The 20,604-nt window shown below is 43.9% G+C and overlaps 1 protein-coding gene across 3 annotated transcripts in view; it reads left to right on the forward strand.

Annotated features, from left to right (window-relative positions):
• Nucleotides 1-20,604, forward strand: part of LOC141149103 (beta-1,4-galactosyltransferase 1-like) — a 249,856-nt gene that overhangs the window by 192,922 nt on the left and 36,330 nt on the right. For all 3 annotated transcript variants that reach the window (XM_073636865.1, XM_073636866.1, XM_073636867.1), the window contains 2 exons: nucleotides 3,130-3,365; nucleotides 4,260-4,447. In XM_073636865.1, the coding sequence (XP_073492966.1) occupies nucleotides 3,130-3,365; nucleotides 4,260-4,447 (424 nt within the window). The remainder of the gene's footprint in view (nucleotides 1-3,129; nucleotides 3,366-4,259; nucleotides 4,448-20,604) is intronic.

Raw genomic sequence — 20,604 nt, forward strand, 5'->3', positions numbered from 1 at the left:
AAAAGGTCTCTTGATGCTCCCACAAGACCCTCTCCAGCTGCTCCAATTGCACGGGGGTCAGTTCCTCCCGACCCAATCCCATCTGGTCCATGATCACACGACCATTCCATTCTTCGATATGAGGTTCGGTCCGGCCTACTTCGACCGCGCATGTCCAGGAAGACTGTTCATCTGGGCGCAATTCGAACACTGCCTTGTCAGGCACCTTCCCTCCTGGCACGAACAGTTCAGCCAGAATGGTCCCAGCATAAATTGTAACAGCCTCATCTAGAACATTGATGCATCTGACCGGCACTAGTCCATTCTTCACAATCGCCAGAGACCGGGCCCCATGCGCCTTGGCGAACGAGAACTTCTCTGGGGCTGGCTCAAGTAGTACTTCAAGCCCATTCTGTCTCAGCGCAGCCCCCACCGGTAGCATTAAGAGTTCTTCTTGTCAGGGTGCTAGCGAGATCGTGGTCCGCCATGGCACTCGGACCAGGCCCACCCGACCCCCAGGGACTGCACTCTTCAGGAGATCGCAGCTCAGCACTAGACAGTGTAACATTCTCTGTGTGGGTCGATGGTGGGTAGCACGATCCCAGTATCGGGGTCCCTCACTGGCATACATCTGATGATTTAAATCTCGCAGAACGTTCATTCCAAGCGTCACCTCCATCCCTCTTCTACGATGGTGGTCCACCATCTCTATCTCTTTCTGACCCAGCTCTTGACCAAACATTTTCAGTTGCATCCACACGATCCCCTTCACCGTCAGTTGGCCATTGTTAGCGGCTGTAAGCCATATCACTCGGCCGTCCTCGGGAACCACTAGTTGACTCAAGTGCCTTTCATACACCTTTAAGGGCGTTATGGTACATTCGGATCCTGTGTCAACCAAGCATCTCATCTTCCGCCCTTCCAACTCTGCTTCCAGCACTGAATTGCATGTGAACAAATCTTGTTCTTCCCGTCGAGGGCTTTGTGGGGGGTGGGCCGCTGCTGCTCGCCCTCTCATGGCAGCGGCTGGGAGTTTAATACCGGCAAAGGAGGCTCTGGGGCTGCAGACATCTGGCAGTATCGGGAGATGTGTCCCCGGCGCCCACACCTCCAGCAGGTGACTGCTCCTCGTGGACGAGAACTTGAATCATTCGAGGAGGATGACCTGGCAGACTGCAGAACCACCAATTCAGAGGACGCGGCGGGTGGATCTTCCGTGGTAGTAGGGAGCGGCCCAGCTCTGAGTTTAGACACCTCCAGCTTTAGCTCCTTTCAGTTCGGCACGCAGAGCCTGTACAACGTTTACCAGTTCCTCCCCTTCTGAAACTGGCGCCCGACCTCCCTCCAGCTGTGCACTGTCCACTGCCCCCTCGGTCACCAGAGTAGACTCCTCCTCCCTTTCCACCGCAGCCCTATAAATCTGCCAGAAGGATAATTCCGGGGTAGCTCGGGTCATCTCCATCAGTTTTTCTCGAAGGAGCTTATTGGCTAACCCTGTTATGAATTTATCCCGGAGCAAGAGGTCTACCTCTTGGAATGTCCCCATGGCCCCTGGGTCTAGTCGCTGCACCTCATTCAACATTTCCTGTAAAGTATTCGAGTACTGCATCAAGGTCTCACATTCACTTTGGGGCCAATTGAAAAACAAGGAATGAAGATGGGCCACGCGAGCCCTGCCTCCCAAACTCCCCTCTAACAGCTCCAAGATTTTCTCTAATCTGCTCCTCTCTGACTCTGGACGTACCATCACCATTCGCCTAGCATCGCCCTCTAGTGCATTTAATGCTAACTCTGCTCGTAACGCAGGGGCCAGATTACACATCTGCAGAACACTCCGGACCCTCTCAGCCCAATCTTGCAATGGCATGTTACGCCCGTCGTATTTCGGCATGTGCTGGAGTAAAGCTCCTATGGGCACATATCCTCCCAAAGTCGCCGCGGCTGCCAGGGGTTCCGCTACCAGCGGGGGGGCTGCTGGTGCGGCAGAGTCATTTCTTCCCTCGCCTCCGTCCATGACAAGCACTGGATCCTGCCGACTACGCCAAACCTGCATGAGATTTCTAGTGGAGTTGCAGGTCACTCAAATAAGAATTACCTGTCAGTCAGAAAGCAAAGGACAGTGGCAAGCAGGGAAAATTAGAAGGAAGACAGAGGGGAATAAACAACTAATTTTAGATGTGAATTAAGAAATAAATATATTCTGTCAAGCTTTTCATGTTAGTTTAGACTCAGTGTTTCAATGGTTTCTACAAATGAAAGAAAGAAAAGGTATAATTTCTATTCAGATAATATTCACTGCAAAACCTTCTACAATTTATAATATGGATTAAAAAACATATGGTAAGCAGCATTAATTTGTTAGTTTCAGTTGAGTTACTATCATTCTTAGAATCCATGGTAGATTTAACATTTTGAAAACTTATCTGTAATTTTTTTCTGTAAATTTCAGATTAAAAATTGTCTAGGTTTGAAATTAGAAATCTATGCATTCCTATGTTCTGCTTTCGTGTCACTGACTTTGGACATACTGTTTGGATGTTTTGCTACAATAGAAGTGGTGTCATTGTTTATAGTTGAAGAATTATAAAAATTTTAAAAATATTATTATTATTATTATTATTATTACAAAAAATTATAACAATTATAAACATTTTAAAAAATATTATATTTATGATTGAAACAATAAAAAAAGAGGTCACTGTGACTTTCAGTATGGTTTTTGACCCAGCACTTTTTCAGTGGCATTATAATTCACACAATATACACTGCAAAGCCTTCTGATATTTATACAATGTACAATATTGATTAAAAAATATTCACACTCAAAAAAATAAAGTAAATCGCATTTATTTTAAAATTTATGTGGTGTTACTAATAAATAAAAAGATTTCACATTTATAGTAACGTGAATAGGGTTTTACAAAATTATTTTTACAGAACTCAGAAATTATCGGTGTGGATTTTTTCTTAAATCCTCAGCATGCTCCTACTGTTGCAGATTTGTTATGGATTTTTTTGTCTTTCACCCTTGACAATGCAATCATGGAGGTGTTTATAAAAATATACATTATCAGATATGTACTTCTGCATTCAAAGCTTGATTAATAAAGTATTTTTGCTTTCAATATATTTTTATTTTATTTCCAACAGCAGGCCCTTTTATCGTTAAAGTAAATAAGAATGTGACTCTTATGGATATAATGTCAGAAAATTCATATTTGCAAGAAGGAGGAAGAGGAAAGCCTCAGTTCTGCAAAGCACAACAGAAAATTGCAATAATTATTCCTTTTCGTGAGAGAGAACCACATCTTATAATATGGTTGCATCATATGCTCCCATTTCTTCAAAAACAGCAAGCAGATTTTGGAATATATGTTGTGGAGCAGGTAACATTAATTTACTGGTCTTACTAAAAGTTACACTCCCAATGATTTTTATTGTTTTTGATTACATAGTGCACCTTAGGCTAATATTAAAGAATAATGTGGAGGCTCTTGTGTATGGTTTATATATACCTGTTTTAGTTGATGTGCCATGCCTGGGTTGTTTTCCATCTTTGCTCCTTTTTCCCCTTTGATATGGTTTCCTTAAAGGGAAGGTGCCATGATTTTTATTTTTGCATTAATAATTATTGATTATATAATCAATTATTTTTAATACAAAATAAAATGTACTGGTTTAACAATTTTTTATTTATTATTATTTTATTAAAACACTGGGGGCTGCATTTACATTTACTTGTGTGTAACGGCACTTACACACCTCAAATACGGCAGCCCCTGTACATAGTAGTTTGCGGTCGCTGTCCAACCGCATCTCCTACATTGCAGCTGCCTCCTGCTGTAACCTGAGCATACCCACTGAGCTGTCTAAGTCACAGCTGTGGGAGGAGATCGAGGACATTTTGTTTCCCCATGTCACCGCTCTCACTGCTCAGTGCACGTGGTGACAGAAGTTGCCAGGGAGCGGAGGTGCCAGGGAGCGGAAGTGCCGGGGATCGGAAGTGCCGGGGAGCGGAGGTGCCAGGGTGTGGCGAGTATCAGCGGTGATGAGAGGTAATCAGCAGCCTGAGATTAGTAGTATATTACCAGGCTGCGGATCACCTCTCCATGCCGCTCTCACTGAGGTGTTCAGATCAAAGCAGAGTAATTATCACCCTCCTGTGCCCTGATCAGTGACAATGACCACAGCTTTACGCATTATATTGTGTATTACCTTAATGAAACTAGTAATGTTACATTATGACACATATATAATCTATGTATTTTTGGTTTAAACAGATTAAAAATGCGACTTTCAACAGAGCCAAACTGATGAACGTTGGGTATGCAGAGTCAATAAAAGATTACGATTATAATTGCTTCATCTTCAGTGATGTTGATATTATTCCTACGAACGACAGGAATCTATACAGATGCTCCAAAAATCCAAGACATATGGCGAATTCATTGGACAAATTCAATTTTAGGTAAACTTGCTAAATTACTTTTGCATTTGATCCTTGCTAATTATCCAAGACTAATTTATGGAGACGTACTGTTTTATTTTTTTTAACCTCTTCTTGAAGGGCCAATTATCTTTATTTCTCTTTCATTTTGCTTATTTTTTTTTGTGGAATGAATTGTAGTTTTGAATAGCAATATTCACATAACCATATAATGTACTCAAAAATAGGAAAAAAAATCCAAGTGAAGTGAAGTGGTGAAAAGTGGCCCATAAATTGAGGCGGCTTATCTTTAGCCTGTTTATCTCTGGCCTCTGCAATAAAGCAGCAGAGATAGCAGGCTTTAAAAGTATCAGTGACTGGTGCACAGAATGGAGTTTACAGCTTATTTGTGGAAACCTTATTTGTGGTTTTTCAAACGTACACGCATGGCCGTTGCGAGATCATAATGTGTGTAGCAAGACTACCCTATACAACTGGTGGTTATATACAAGCTAATCAGCGGTCATTTAATAGGCTGATCAAATTTCCCATGCGTACAGAACGTTCCGTAAGGGTAAATTCCCATGATGGGCTTTTGGTGAGTTTTTGATGTTGCAGATTTTCTGCACCCATTAAGTAAAATGGGTTACTTGCATTTTTTCAAAAATATGCCAAGTAAAAAACTCACCAAAATCTCATTGTGGGAACATGGTGGGGATTTCTTGGTGTCCGGGGGACGCCAAGCCAGTGCAAAATGGAGTTTATAAAAACAGATTTCTCTGCAATCAAACCTCTACTATGGGCCATACAAGTATGTAAAGATTTACTTTTCTATAACCTGTATGACCATAGTAGAGGTCTGATATCGCCCAGGGGGTAACAGATTCCCTTTAACTTATGCAAGCCCTAAAAAAACAGTGAATACTTTTGCAAGCCACTCTATGTCTCTTTGTCAGCAGTGGGGGCATCCTGGGTCACTTGCCTTAGCGTTTCATTTCATTTAAATGGTGACTGATAGTTTGCGCTGACACTGATGCACCCTGTGCCTGCAGGACAGCTTGAATTTCTTTGGAACTTGATTGGGGCTGCTTACCCACGTTACGGACTATCGCAATCTTTCAACAATTTTCCTCTGAAACCCACATTCAGGGAGCATTAGCTACAGTGCCATGAGTTGTAAACTTCCTGATTATATTATGCACCATGGACAAAAGAACATAAAGATCTCTGGAGATGGGCTTGAAACCTTGAGATTGTTGATATTTTTCAACAATTTTGGCTCTCAAGTCCTCAGACAGTTATCTTCTTCTCTTTCTGTCGCAATGCTTAGTGTGGCATACAGAGACACACAATGCAAAGACACAAAATGCAAAGATTGAGTCAACTTCTCTCCTTTTTGCCTGGTTTCAAGTGTGATTTTCATATTGCCCACATCTGTTACCGGCCACAGGAGAGTTTGAACGAGCATCACTTCACTCTGTTCGGATCGGCGAACTTCCCGATGTTCGCCAAACAGTTTGTCGAACAGTTCGTCGAACATATCCAAACCCCTTTGAATTCAATGGGAGGCAAAGCCAAACGCATTGACAACACCTTCAAAGGGGCCCAAAAGTTGCCAAAACAGCTCAAATTAGGGGCAGACAACAGGAAAAGTGGCATCAATTGACCCAGAGTACAAATAGTATAATTGCGCAGCATGGATGCATGGGACAGGAAATGGAACAGGGCTTAAACCAGCATTTCTAGCTTAAACATTGATCAATAACAGGGGGATGAGTGACAGATGTAGGCCTGGTGCTCTGAGAGCCCTGCCAAATTCAGGCAACACACATAAAGGAGACACAACTTGGAGTCAAAACATTTCATAAAATTTGGGGCAGACACCAGGATAAGTGGCATCAATTGACCCACAGTATAAATTGTATCATGGCACAGCAGCAATCAGCCATGGACTTGCACGAGACAGTGTCTGGGCCAGCATTTACAGCTTTGAATTTAAGTTCAAATTAAGAGGTGGGTGAGGGACCGGTGTATGTCTGCTGTGCTGGGAGCCCTGATACATCATACAACAGATCAAACTGCTTTTCTGCTCAGCCACACTCAGGAGGCACAAATATCAGCTTTGTAGACTACTATTGTTAGAAAAATGTAAGGATACTAAGAGCCCTACTGCTACAGGCAACACACATGATGAGACCCAACTTGGAGTCCAAACATTTCCAAAAAATAAGGGCAGACACCACTAAAGTGGCATCAATTTCCCCAGAAGAGAAATAGTATAATGGGGCCCTGACACCCCTTCCACTTCAGGCAACCCACCAGATGGAGAACCAACTTGGAGTCTCCACATTTAAGAAAAATGTTAGTAACATAAGAAGCAGTAGCAACAGCAGGCACAGAAACCACGACAAAGTTGTCACAGACTGCAATAACGCAAGATCAATGCAGCACACTAAAAACTACACCATCGCCCAGTCTGCCCAGTCTGCGACTGTGGTGCAGAAGTTATTGGAGATCCATGACTTGTTCACCTTGATGAAACTTAGGCGGTCTACGCTTTCAGTGGAAAGCCGGATGCGCTTATCCGTCAAGACACCACCAGCAGCGCTGAGGACACGTTCTGAGAGAAAGCTGGCTGCCGGGCATGACAATACCTCCAAGACATGACAGACGAGCTCAGGCCACTCTTCCATTTTTGAACACCAGAATGCAAAAGGGTCCAAACCCCACCCTGAAGACATTGATATTGAGCTGAAGATACTCCTGGACAATCCTCTCCAGTCATTCACTATGTGTCAGACTTGTACTCTGTTCTGCTGGTGCACGAGCTGGTCTAAAAATAATATGTGAAACAACTCACAGAAATTGTTTCTGCTACTTATACTGCTTCTACTGATAATGTTTTTGCGTTGAAGAGTCGATGTTCCTTGGAAGTCTAGAACTGAGATGCACATTTTGAGCCTCACTGCTGTCTTGGGGAAAACTACTCTTAAGATTGTCTACAAGCATGTTTTGATACTCCAGCAGGCGCACATCCCTTTCCAGGGGGGAAGCATCTGGTAAAATTTACTCTTCTACCATTGTGAGTGAAGAGGTAATGCTCAATCTTGCTTCCTACGTCCCCTCCCGTCAACCATGGACAACTGAGAGGGGATCATTATACTTTTAATCTCTGACTGTTGTGCGCCGATCACCTCTTCCTCCTCATCCACCTCCATTTGTTCCTCGGCTCCTGCACCTTCACTAACAGTTTGTCTGGTACCATGAGCCCCCCTTCATCTCTGTAATCCACCCTCCCATGGCACCCACCTGTGCGACGACAGTCCAGAACTTAGAGATATTGTTATCCCTTCCACATGCTCCTCTGCTTCCTCCTTCCTCAGGGACCACCACCTCCTCCTGCAGACTATTCAAAGTGTGCTCCAGCATGTAGATGACTGGAATCGTCAGCGCCGGCCATCTTAGTAGCCATTTCAAACCTGTGCAGAAGGGTGCAGAGGTCCTTCATCTGTGGCCACTCCACAAGCATGATTTGCACCACGTCCAAACTGCATTGGCCCAGCTAATGCAAAATGACATACTGCACCAGGGCTCCTCACTGCTGCCACAGTCGCTGTAACAAGTGTAGAGTGGAATTCCACTGTGTCGGCACATATATCAACCGGTTAACCGGTAAGCCGAAAGACCTCTGTAGCAATGGAAGTCGATGACCCGCAGGGTGCGAACGGCAGAAAAGAGCACACAGCAACCGTGCTTTCTGCATCAGCGCATCCAGGCTGGCATAGTGGCGGAGAAATTGCTGTACCATTAGAATGAGGACTTGAGCCATTCAAGGCACATGTGTGAGGTTGCCCCGGCATAGGGCTGCCAACAGGTTTGCACCATTATAGCACATGGCCTTCCCTGACTCCAGGTTCAGTGGAGACAGCCATTGCAGAAACTTGGCCTGGATAGCTGTCCCCAACTCTTGAGCTGTGTGACTGTGATCTCCAAGGCATATTAATTTAAACACTGCATGATTGCGGTGAGCCAAGGCTGCTCAGTACAGTAGTGGGGGGGATTACATCTGCTTTGTTGGAATGCGTGTCTCATTAAGGGAGAGGTTGAGGTGTAGGTGGAGGCCCTAGAGGAGGTGAAGGAGGCAGAAGCAGTGGAGGAAGTGTTAGATACCGAGGTTTGTCCTGCAAGCCTTGGGAATCAAAGACGTGTGGAACAGCCCATTCTCCACTTGCCCCCACAGCCACCAGAGTCACCCAGTGCCCAGTCAGTGAGATGTAACGCCCCTGGCCATGCTTGCTCATCCAGGTGTCAGTGGTGAAATGCACCCTGGCAGACATAGATGTTTTCAAGGAAAGGTTAATGTTGTCTATGACATTCTGTTGTAGCGCAGGCACAACTTTCTTACAGAAGTAATGGTGACTGGGCAACTGGTACTGGGGGACTGAGACGGCCATCAGCTTTCGGAAACCGGCTGTATCCACCAGGTGGAAGGCAGCATTTCCGTGGCCAACAGATTGGAGAAGGTGACGTTCAAGCTCTTAGCTTTGGCATGTGTAGGAGGAAACCATCTTTTACGTGACCACAACTGCGAGACTGAAGGCTAGCTGCTGTGCGGAGAGGGTGTAGTAGGGTGAACACAACAAACTGCTGGACTGTGAGGTGCAGGTGGAGCTGTTATGGTGGATTGAGAAAGATGTGGTTTGCTCGGTGTCTGAGACTGGTCATAAACAGCAGGCATTTCCACTTTCGTACCAGCTGATGGGTTCTCACTCACCCTGACGGTTGCTGGTAAATAAGTGGAGGTTCTGCGGCCGGAGACCTGTGGAAAACCCTTGCCACAATGATGGAGGAGGAAGAAGCAGCAGATGCGGTTCATGGGGCGGCCGGTGGTTGACGAGGCCCGCTAGTCCGCATTTTAGCACAGTGAGATTCCAAGACTAACACATGTTAATTGCGCATGTGCCAGTTCATGCATGTTGTAGTTAAATTATTGGAATTTTTGCCTCTACTGAGTCGTTTTTTACAAAGTTGGAAGATAACATGAGTTGGCTCATCCTTTGTGGTCTCAAAAAAGGCCCAGGCTAAGCAATCCTTGCCACCCCTGCGAATTGCAGATCCACAACCGCTGCTGACCACAGCCAGAGTTGTGACTGAGGATGCATTGCTTGTCATGGTTGCATCACTCCATGTCTGTGCAAGAAGCCACAACATAACCTCCTCGGCTTCCTCCTCCTCCACTTGCTCTGCTGATCTACTCATCTGCGTGGCTCTGGGTTCACACCAAGTGGGATCTACAACCTCATCATCATCCTCTCTGTTCTCCAACTCCTCACCCTGAGAATCACCCTCCTCCTCTTGATGCCCTGACAGCACAGTGCAGTCCGTGTGTGCCTCAGGTATCGGAGTCTCATCAGGATCACGTCCACCCAAAGAGATTAACATCTGGTGATGAGGGTCTGGATTCTGCTCGGACCCTACTTTGTCCGGCCCCGGAAAAAAAGGAAGTCATCGGTGCAGATGCTTTCCTACTCTCAAGTCTGTGAATCTTTGGAGCAGACCTCCGATTCCCATAGGATAGAATGTGTGAACAGCTCTGCAGACTCACCCATCTGTGGTTCCCCACAGTCAGGTGGCCAGTTGAAGAGTTGTGACACGGGGGGAAACAAGAGTAATTGGGGTGCCACCTCTGAGGACTGCACTGTGTGTGATGTTAAGATGGAGGAAGAGGTAGGGAGGCCACTTGATGCAGAGTTTGCCATTCACTGGAGCACATGCTCTTTCTGGCCCTCATCTACAAGGCCAGAGAGAACAAGTTGATTAGCCTGTCCAGTAACAGAAGTTGTCAGTTGTCTTTGGATAGGACGAGCTGGTTTCAGTAACTTACCACCTTCCCCATGTACACCTTGAACACCAAGCGTATTCCCCCTTCCTCCACGACCTCACTTTTTTCCCACTCATGTTGAATGTACCCTTCCTGTCATTTAACCATCTGTTTCACAACCCTAGGCCCAGACCTGTCAGAGATCTGTCACTAAATTAACAATCAGTATTTATTGGCTGAGATAGTGAGGCTGGACCAAAGAATTAGCACAAAAGATGTATATTTTGAAATGTGGACTGGTGTCTGGACCACACAATTAGCACAAAGGATTTAGATGCGGAAATGTGGACTGCTGGCTGGACTACACATTTAGCACAAAGGATTTAGATGCTGAAATGTGGACTGGTATCTGGTCCACACAATTAGCACTAAAGATTTAGATGCCGAAATGTTGAATGGTGGCAGGAACACTCAATTAGCACAAAGGATTCATAACCTGGAAGGTCGATTTGACACAGGATCCTATCCATCTGAACTAACTGACAATAAACCGCCTAGCTAACTATCTGACTACTTGCAGCAGCAGCCTCACTACGCTGTTACATTGACAAAATGGCACTGAAGCCACATGTCTGCTTTTTATATGGACATGTGACTTCGGCAGCCAATGACACAAGCCCTTGTTGATGCTGGTAGTCAACAACTGCCCTCTTCTGTTCACAAATCCTTCCAACATCTGCAATGTAGCTTTCCAGTGCATGGGGACATCGCAGATCAGTTAGTGAGCTGGAAGCTGAAAACACTGCTGAAGCACGGCAAAGGCGGCGGAAGCTGTAGCTGATTTTCTAAAATGGGCACACAGGTGGCGTACTTTGACAAGCAGGTCCATCAGATCCAAGTAGGTTTTGAGAAACTTCTGAACCACGAGGTTAAGCACATGGGCCAGGCATGATACGTGTGTGAGCTCGCCTCGCATCAGAGCCGCCACCAGGTTCCAGCCATTGTCACACAAGACCATGCCTGGCTGTAGGGTCAGCAATTTCAGCCACAGATCTGCCTTCTCTTTCAGAGCTGTCTACAACTCTTTAGCGTTGTGCGGTTTGTCACCTAAGCATATTAGTTTTAGCACATCCTGTTGTCGCTTGGCCAAGACAGTGCTGCAGTGCTTCCAGCTTGTGACTGATGTGGTCATTTTGGAGATGGAGGCTGAAGGGGAGGAGGAGGAGGTGCAGGAGCTGTAGAATGTGGGGGAAACCCTGATTGACCCAGGGCCCGCAATTCTTGGAGTCGGGAGGATGTGTCCTGTCCCAAGGTTTGACTGGGTCCCGGTATCCACTATATTAACCCAGTGAGCTGTCCCTTCCCTTAAGCACTTTTCCACGTGTCCATGGTTATGTGGATTTTCCCAGTAACTGCATTGTTGAGGGCATGGCTAATGTTGTGGGACACGTGCTCGTGTAATGCGGGGACGGCACATCGGGAGAAATAATGGTGGCTGGAGACCGAGTACCGAGGGATGGCTGCCGCCATCAGGTTGTGGAAACCTTCCGTCTCCACGAGCCTAAAAGGCAACATTTCGAGCCAAGCATTCGCGAAATCTGTGAATTTAGTAGTGTGGCCTGTGGGGCGTTGGCTGCGTATTTGCATTTGCATTCCAAGGACTGGGGTAGGCACAACTGAACGCTGCGCTGGGAGAAGGACGTGGACGTGCTTGCTGATGGTCCTAGTTGAGAGTGTGCAATGACACGTGCAGGGCAGGAGGCATCTTGGCATGCGCCATGGACAGGGGATTGGCGTACATGCACAACAATAGAAGACGCAGTGGAGTCACCAGCAGACACTGTTTCTGGACCCTGGGGTTCGGCCCACTCAGTCTGGTGCTTTGAAGCCATGTGCCTGATCATGCTGGTGGTGGCCAGGCTGCTAGTTTTGCTACCCCTCCTGATGCTGGCATGGCAGGTGATGCAAATGGCCTTTTTGGGGTTATCTGCAGAGTTTTTAAAAAACAACCAGACTCGGGAAGACCTAACAGTTTTACTGGCAACTTCCTTCATGTTGGTGTTATGAGGAAACGCTTTCCCGCCTTGTGTCTGTGTCCAGAGCACACCTTTTTCCTGTCTGTTGTGGTGCTACGCCTCCCTCCCCCTGTGAGCTGCTGTCCTCACTCTGTATGTCCCCCTGCCAGGTTGGGTCAGTTACTATATCATCTACCACCTCGTCTTCCACTTCCGCACCCTGGTCCTACTCCTGACTTTCTGGCAATTGTGTCTCATCATCATCATCCACCTCTTGCGACAGTAAATGCACTTTCTTACCGTTGCTTTCGTGTGACCGTGGCTGCTCCAATATTTGGGCATCGCTACATGCGTTTTCCTCTTGACTCACTTGAAGCTGGCTGGGCGAGAGGCCCGAATCTACAAATGGAAAAGTGAACAGCTCTTCGGAGTGTCCAAGTGTGGGATCAGTTATTTCCGGGCACTCGGCATGGTGGGAGGAAGGAGGATCAGGGTGAGGAATATGTGGTCCAGACTCATGGCTACTGAGACTTGACCATGTGGAAGACAGGGTGGTGGTGGTGGTGGTAAAGTGACTGGAAGCATTATCTGCTATCTAGCCAACAACCTATTGACACTGCTCTGGATTCAATAGTGGTATACTGCGGTCCCCTAGAAATTGGGACAGGAAGGTCAAGCGAGAAGATGTGGGTGTTTGTTGTGGCACAATTTCAGCTTGCCCACGGCCACGTCCTCGGCCTCAGCATGCACCATCACCATCACGTCCACTTCCCCATCCATTGCCATGCACTTTGCCCATTTTAAATGGCGGACATTTTTTTCCAAGTTCACGAGAAATAGCTGATTTTGGAACACAGTTATATGTGATACGTCTGACAGAGAACCACGGTTTTAAATAGCAGGCCTGTAATTTACTAATATTATACTATACAGAGACCTAGTGTGAATAGCTTGACCGACACACTGCAATGAAATTAAAATGGAAGAAATGTCTGATTTTGGAATACTATTATGGGTGATATGTCTGACAGAGAACCACGGTTTTAAATAGCAGGCCTGTAATTTACTAATACTATTCTTCACAGACACCTAGTGTGAATAGCTTGACCGACACACTGCAACAGCATGGAAAAGGAGGCCAATATTTTCCAGGTTCAGTTCAAATTTCTGCATTTTTATGGCTGAAATATGGAACGGATCTGGCTGTATTCTGCAGTGCTAACAAACAAATGGAGCAGAAAAATGGTGTATTCTGGATTGCTTTTTAAGCAAATAACCAGGATTAAGATAAAAAAAATGCCCTGGCCCCTGATATCTGGGACTATGTCTACAAATATCTGTAATTATTACAGCAGCAGCAGACTGGATGTTCAATGGACCCTCTTGTTCTATATGCACTGTAGTCTGCCACATACACTGCCTGCCTGCCTAACACTGATTATATGCAACTGTATTAGTCCTCAGATGGACTGTTAGTTCAGATGAATATACAGCTCTGTCAAAAATTAAGAGACCACTGCAAAATTTTCATTTTCTCTGATTTTTCTCTTTATAGGTATATTTTTGAGTAAAATGTACATTGTTGTTTTATTATATAAACTACTGACAACATGTCTCCGAAATTCAAAGCTAAAAGCTTTGTATTTATTTGCAGCAAATGAGAAATCATCAAAATAATAAAAAAATAATTGCTTTCAGACCTCAAATAATGCAAAGAAAACAAGTACTTATTCATTTAGAAACAACAATACTCATGTTTTAACTCAGGAAGAGTTCAGAAATCAATATTTGGTGGAATAACCATTATTTTTAATCACAGCTTTCATGTGTCTTGGCATGCTTTCCACCAGTCTTTCACAGTACTTTTGGGTAACCTTATGAAACTTCTGGCACAAAAATTTAAGCAGTTCCTCTTTGTTTGATGGCTTGTGACTATCCATCTTCCTCTTGATTACATTCCAGAGGTTTTCAATGGGGTTCAGGTCTGGAGATTGGTCTGGCCATGACAGTGTCTTGGTGTGGTGCTCCTTCATGCACACATTGATTGACTTAGCTGTGTGGCATGGGGCATTGTCCTGCTGGAAAAAACAGTCCTCAAAGTTGGGGAACATTGCCTGAGCAGAAGGAAGCAAGTGTTTTTCAAGGATAATCTTGTATGCGGCTTGATTCATACGTCCTTTGCAAAGATTAACCTGCCCAATTCCAGCCTTGCTGAAGCATCCCCAGATCATCACCGATCCTCCACCAAATTTCACAGTGGGTGCAAAACACTGTGGCTTGTATGCCTCTCCAGGTCTCCTTCTAACCATTAGACGACCAGGTGTTGGGAAAAGCTGAAAATTAGACTCATCAGAGAAGATTACCTTACTCCAGTCCTCTGTGGTCCAATCCTTATGGTCTTTGGCAAACTTCAGCCTGGCTCTCCTTTGCTTCTCATTGATGAAAGTCTTTTTTCTAGCTTTACATGACTTGAGGCCTGCCTCTAGCAGTCTGTTACGAACTGTTTTTGCCGTGCACTTCACCCCAGCTGCCATTTGCCATTCCTTTTGTAGGTCACTTGATGTCATCCTACGGTTGCTGAGTGATATTTGAATAAGATGACAGTCAACCCGGTCAGTGGAGAGTCGCTTTCGCCCTCTGCCGGTCTGTAGCTTTGTTGTCCCCAATGTCTGCTGCTTGACCTTGTTGTAATGGACTGCCATCTTCGAAATTTTAAGGATGGAGGCAACATGACGCTCACTGTATCCCTCTGCTAGTAAAGCCAGAATTGAGCCCTTCTTTTCCTCACTCAAGACTTTTCTTTTCAACTCGTTTGGCATGGTTAAAAGTAATTTTTTCATTCAAATTACTTTTGGGCTATTCCTAGCACTTGTTTTGCCATCCAGCTTGTCCTATTGCAAGAGGATTGTGAAGACCACAGCAGTGTTTTTTATACTTTCCCTCGTTACATAAGATTTGGTTCAGGTGATCACCTAATCAGAAGCACATTAAGTTAAATGAGGGGTACTTTGGTTGGAATTCAACTAACACTGGAATGGAATGTCTGTCAGACATGTGCAGATGGTGATTTTTAGAAAACTGTGCAGTGGTCTCTTAATTTTTGCCAGAGCTGTATATATATATGTTGTGGAATACCTATACTAACAGGACGTTCAATGGATCCTCTTGCACTATATGCACTGCAATCTGCCACATACCCTGCCTCCCTGCCTAACTCCTGCTATCACCACTAAATATATGCAGCTGGATTAGTCCTCAGAAGGACTAGTTCAGATGATATATATATACTATATATGTTGTGGAATACCTATACTAACTATAAACAAGCAAATCTCTCCCTGACTCAGCAGCACCTCTCCCTACTCTGCCTGATTCCGGGGTAGACTGTGGCTCATCACTAGTAGTTACCGACATCTGCTTTGAATTTCATGTCAATAGCACCTTTACAAATATATTTACTTAGAAAATTGGTGACATGTTCACATACATATACACTTACATACATATTACACATACATAAATATGAGCAGGTCTTACATATACACACATAATCAATTCCAGATTCATATACACACATTAGCAATGCCTTTATATCCCAGGAATGGAGCAGGCAGCGAGCCACACGGCACTCACCTCCTGTTGTGTGACTTGTCTCCTGTACAGCCCTTACTCCTGCCCGCAAATCTTCTTCGGCAGGTCTCCCAAGCTCTAGACATCAGTGTGGCAGATGCGTCAATGCACAGTATGCTGCACAGCTGCTACACCATGATGCCTGTGGGCTGGCACAGCCACACGTTTGCAAGTGTAGTGCCGGCCCATGGTTGTCAAGTGGTCCTAAACAGCTGCTTGAGGACAGGCCCTGGGAGATGTGCCCCTTTGCACCTGCCAAGGATGCCCCTGACCCTGTGTGTGTACTGAGCTCACAGCTTTCCCTCCTGTGTTTGATTATTCTACCCACTGTGAGCCTATGGGAGGTTGTCCTGCCTGTGCAAGACCTCTTTGCCTATTTGGATGCACTTTTTTGTCCCAACTAATTTTTTCTGACCTGTCAAATGTGGCTTATATTTTTTCTTTGCTGTCTGGAGAAGTATTGGCTTGGGCCACACCTATGATGCATCTGCACACCTTTCTGATGCACACCTTTCTTCCTGTCTGCCTTCTAGAGTATTTGTTAAACCTTCACTAGTACACTCAGCCGCTGACTCAATACCCTCAGCTTAGACTGGGTACTAACTCTGTTGGATGTTATTCTATTCTGCCATCTAGTTGTGAACTTTGTCATCAGAAGTAGTCTGGAACAATGGCACATTCCTGGCAATTTTTTTACTCTGGTTTGTCTAACCTGATATAGGACAAACTTGCTGGTAAAGATTTGCCATCTTCTATTGATTTGATTTCCCTTGCTACCCATGTGGATTTATGTTTCAAAGCAGGTTAAAGAAGAAAGCTCAACATTCACAGATTCTAAATTTTAGAGCTTCTTTACAATCTCCTCCCAGAAAGGCAATATAGGAACCCATACAAATTGGCCTGTAGAAATTATCATTGGCCACATGATCTGTAGCCAGGAAGGACTTTGTCTGTAATGTGGTGAAAAGAATCATTCCTTCATTTACTGTTCCAAACTAAACGTTAAGTGGGAAAGAGCAAATCACTTGATGCTAAAAACATCCTCCACCAAAAAGGAACTAATTGTGCCCATGTCTATTATCTTCAGTTCCTCTGAGTTTACAGGACAAAGCTTCATTGATTCTATAGCTGCTGTGAATTTTATTACCTTCTCATTAGCCAAGAGGCTAAAAAGTCCTTTGTTTCTCTGAAATTTATCTCAGTGAATGGTTCCTCATTTGCTAGTGCTCCTATCATGTTTCAGACTAAGATTGGTACTTCAAGTTGGAGCACTTTAAGAACATATATTTTTTTAGTTTTTCGACCTTCTTATGCACCTGTGCTCTTGGGACTTGAGGCTAAGGGTACAATGCCCAGTTATTTATTGGTTATCTAACCAGATCACACATTGGGGGTCTTCTTGTTTTGTAAATTGCCTCAAAGCTGTACTTCAACCATCTACTTTGATACTTTCCAGAAATGACAAAAGTATTCTCTGAGTGTTGCCTTTATTGGCTAACCAGAAAAAAATATATATACAGGGTGGTCCAAAAGTAGGTGGACAGAAAGTGTAATAAGGTTATGAAGGGGGAGATTTATCAAACACTAAATAGCAGCCGCCTGTCTGGATCATCCTCCAATAAACCATGAATTAGACGTGGACAATAAGCTTTCCACCCAATAGATTTCAGGATTCGCATGATAGAAACTCGTGAAATTCCCAATTCCAAAGAGGCTCTTCTGGTGGACTTTTTTGGACTCTGAACAAATGTTTCAGCAACAAGTTGTTTATTATCTTCTGTACATACTGTTTTGGGTCGACCAGTTTTTGGAGCATTAAGGATTGAGCCAGTGGGATTGAATTTGTCATGAATGCGGTAAATGGTTTGTCTCTTTGGGGCTTGAGTACCAAATGTTTCAACCCAATTTGCTCTAACGGTTTCAGCATTTTGAGATTTCCAATACTCTGTTAAAATCCATTTTCTTTGATCTGTATTTAAATTATTTGCCATTATGTGTTATCTGAATTATCTGAAAAGAAAACAGATTTGGGGGAGATCTATCTGTGAAAACTAGATCTGTAAAACTGGCTCAGTTGCCCTTAGCAACCAATCAGATTCCACCTTTCATTTCCCAAAGAGTCTGTGAGGAATGAAAAGTGGAATCTGATTGGTTGCTAAGGGCAACTGAGCCAGTTTCACTTTACACCATGTTTGATAAATCTCCCCCTTCATAATCCTATTACACTTTCTGTCCACCTACTTTTGGACCACCCTGTATATACAAGCTTTCAGAGCACAGAGGCTCCTCTTCAGGCTGGATTACAAATGAATTGATAAGACAAAGGCACAACATTTAAGGGATATTACAACAGGATATTTGTTCCTGAGGTGTAAGGGGTGATGCCTCCTAATGATTAGCCAAGGAAATCAAACTAGGGTTTTTATTGAGGTTAAAAAATATAAATTTGCGCTAGCGGTAGTGAAGGAAATCCGGGAGAGGTGTTTGGTATAGATATAAATAGAAGCTTTTATTAATTGAGACAAGTGGAACTCTTAAAAATATATAGGTTAAAAAGCTCCTTAAAAACAGTGATATCAAGGATATCAAGGAGATAGACAATATAGAGAATAAAAACAAGTAGTAAAAATGAATAAATAGATAAATAAATAGTTAGGAGATATAGCGTATACTCCTCAGGGTCTTGAGGTAATTGAGTTGAAGTCAAGGAGTTGAGAGGCAGAGGCCCGTTGACCTAGTAGGAGAGATATATGTGTTAGGTTTGATAGATAGGGATATAATGTGATGGTATTAGTTTTAGTTTTTGGTTTTTTGGTTTTATCTAGATTACCTGCTGTGATCGGTAGGTTAGCACTTGCAGCAGGTAGGGCGATTTATGGGTGATGAACTTTGATGGTACCTGTGGTAGAAGACAAATTGTACCTGGGGTAGAGGACAAATGTTGTTAGAACCGTGAGAAATGGTGTTCAGTGGTCAATTGTTGACTAATCTGTGAATGGGTGATAGTGTACCTGCTATTGGTTTGGCAATCAGCAGGCTACCAGGGTAGTTGTGCGGGTATCTTGCTTGGGCAGTGATCCTATGGATTGGCTTCTTCCAGAGTTTGTTCCAGAGTTTGTCTAGGAGAGGGTTTTTATTATAAATGGAGAGGCTGTAGGAATGTTTAGTTATCTTTAGTCCGTCTGGTGGAAGTGTGAATTGTGTCCATGTAGTGAGTTATAAATCCAGGTATTAAATTGAGTCCTATTGTCAAGGAATTGAACATTCTTATCAGTTTGAATTCCCAATTTTTTTTCTCTCTGTCATCCTTAAAATCACCTTTTAGTATTAAGATTTTTAGATCTGTCATACAGTGTCCAGGTGCAGAGAAATGTTTTCCCACATGCCTTTCCAGTTCATTCCTGATTGTGTGTCTGTGTAAATTCATTCTTGTTTGTTTTTTTTGCATGGTTTCTCCAATATAGACACCTACAGGGCACCTTGTACAATGTATGATGTACACCACATTGAATGATGTACATGAAAATAAATCCATTATTTATAGTCCTGATTTGCATTTGTTATGCGGACTGTATTTGTTGGTAATATGTAGGTACAAGTTTTGCATTTTTTTATTGTTACATGGGAATGTGCCTGTCTCTGATGGTGATGAACACTTCTGACAAGTAAATTCCTCAAGTTAGGGGGCTGTTTGTAGGAGAGAAGTGCTAGTTCTGGGAATATTCCTTTCAGTCTGTGGTCTCTGTGGAATATAGGTTGGAGATCAGCACCAATTTTCCTTAGGATGTTTATGTGCGGGTTGTATGTGACCTATTTGACCACAAGAGGCACCCTGTTGTTGTCCTCCCTCTATCTGTAATCCAGGAGGCTGCTTTTTTGGATCCTTGTAGCTCTCTGGATCTGTTCATCGATTACCAGTGGATGGTGTCCTTGTTGTAGGAATGTATTCCTCAGTGATAACAGCTGTAGTTTTCTGTTCTTACTGTCTGAACAGATTCAAATGTACCTCAGAGCTTGATTGTAGATGATGGATTTTTTTGTGTGTCTTGGATGAAAGCTGTTCCATCTCAAATATGTCAGACGTCTTGTGGACTTATGGTAAATTGATGTTTCTATGGTGTTATACTTGATGTACAGTACAAATCAAAAGTTTGGACACACCTTCTCATTTAAAGATTTTTCTGTATTTTCATGACTATGAAAATTGTACATTCACACTGAAGGCATCAAAACTATGAATTAACTCATGTGGAATTATATACTTAACAAAAAAGTGTGAAACAACTGAAAATATGTCTTATATTCTAGGTTCTTCAAAGTAGCCACCTTTTGCTTTGATGACTGCTTTGCACACTCTTGGCATTCTCTTGATGAGCTTCAAGAGGTAGTCACCGGAAATGGTTTTCACTTCACAGGTGTGCCCAGTTTAATAAGTGGGATTTCTTGCCTTATAAATGGGATTGGGACCATCAGTTGTGTTGTGCAGAATTCAGGTGGATACACAGCTGATAGTCCTACTGAATAGACTGTTAGAATTTGTATTATGGCAAGAAAAAAGCAGCTAAGTAAAGAAAAACGAGTGGCCATCATTACTTTAAGAAATGAAGGTCAGTCAGTCCGAAAAATTGGGAAAACTTTGAAAGTGTCCCCAAGTGCAGTTGCAAAAACCATCAAGCGCTACAAAGAAACTGGCTCACATGAGGACCGCCCCAGGAAAGGAAGACCAAGAGTCA

The sequence above is a fragment of the Phyllobates terribilis genome, unplaced genomic scaffold (assembly GCF_046119375.1).
Source record: "Phyllobates terribilis strain yellow unplaced genomic scaffold, ASM4611937v1 Scaffold_1__5_contigs__length_1240528914, whole genome shotgun sequence".
NCBI classification, from domain to species: Eukaryota; Metazoa; Chordata; class Amphibia; order Anura; family Dendrobatidae; genus Phyllobates; species Phyllobates terribilis.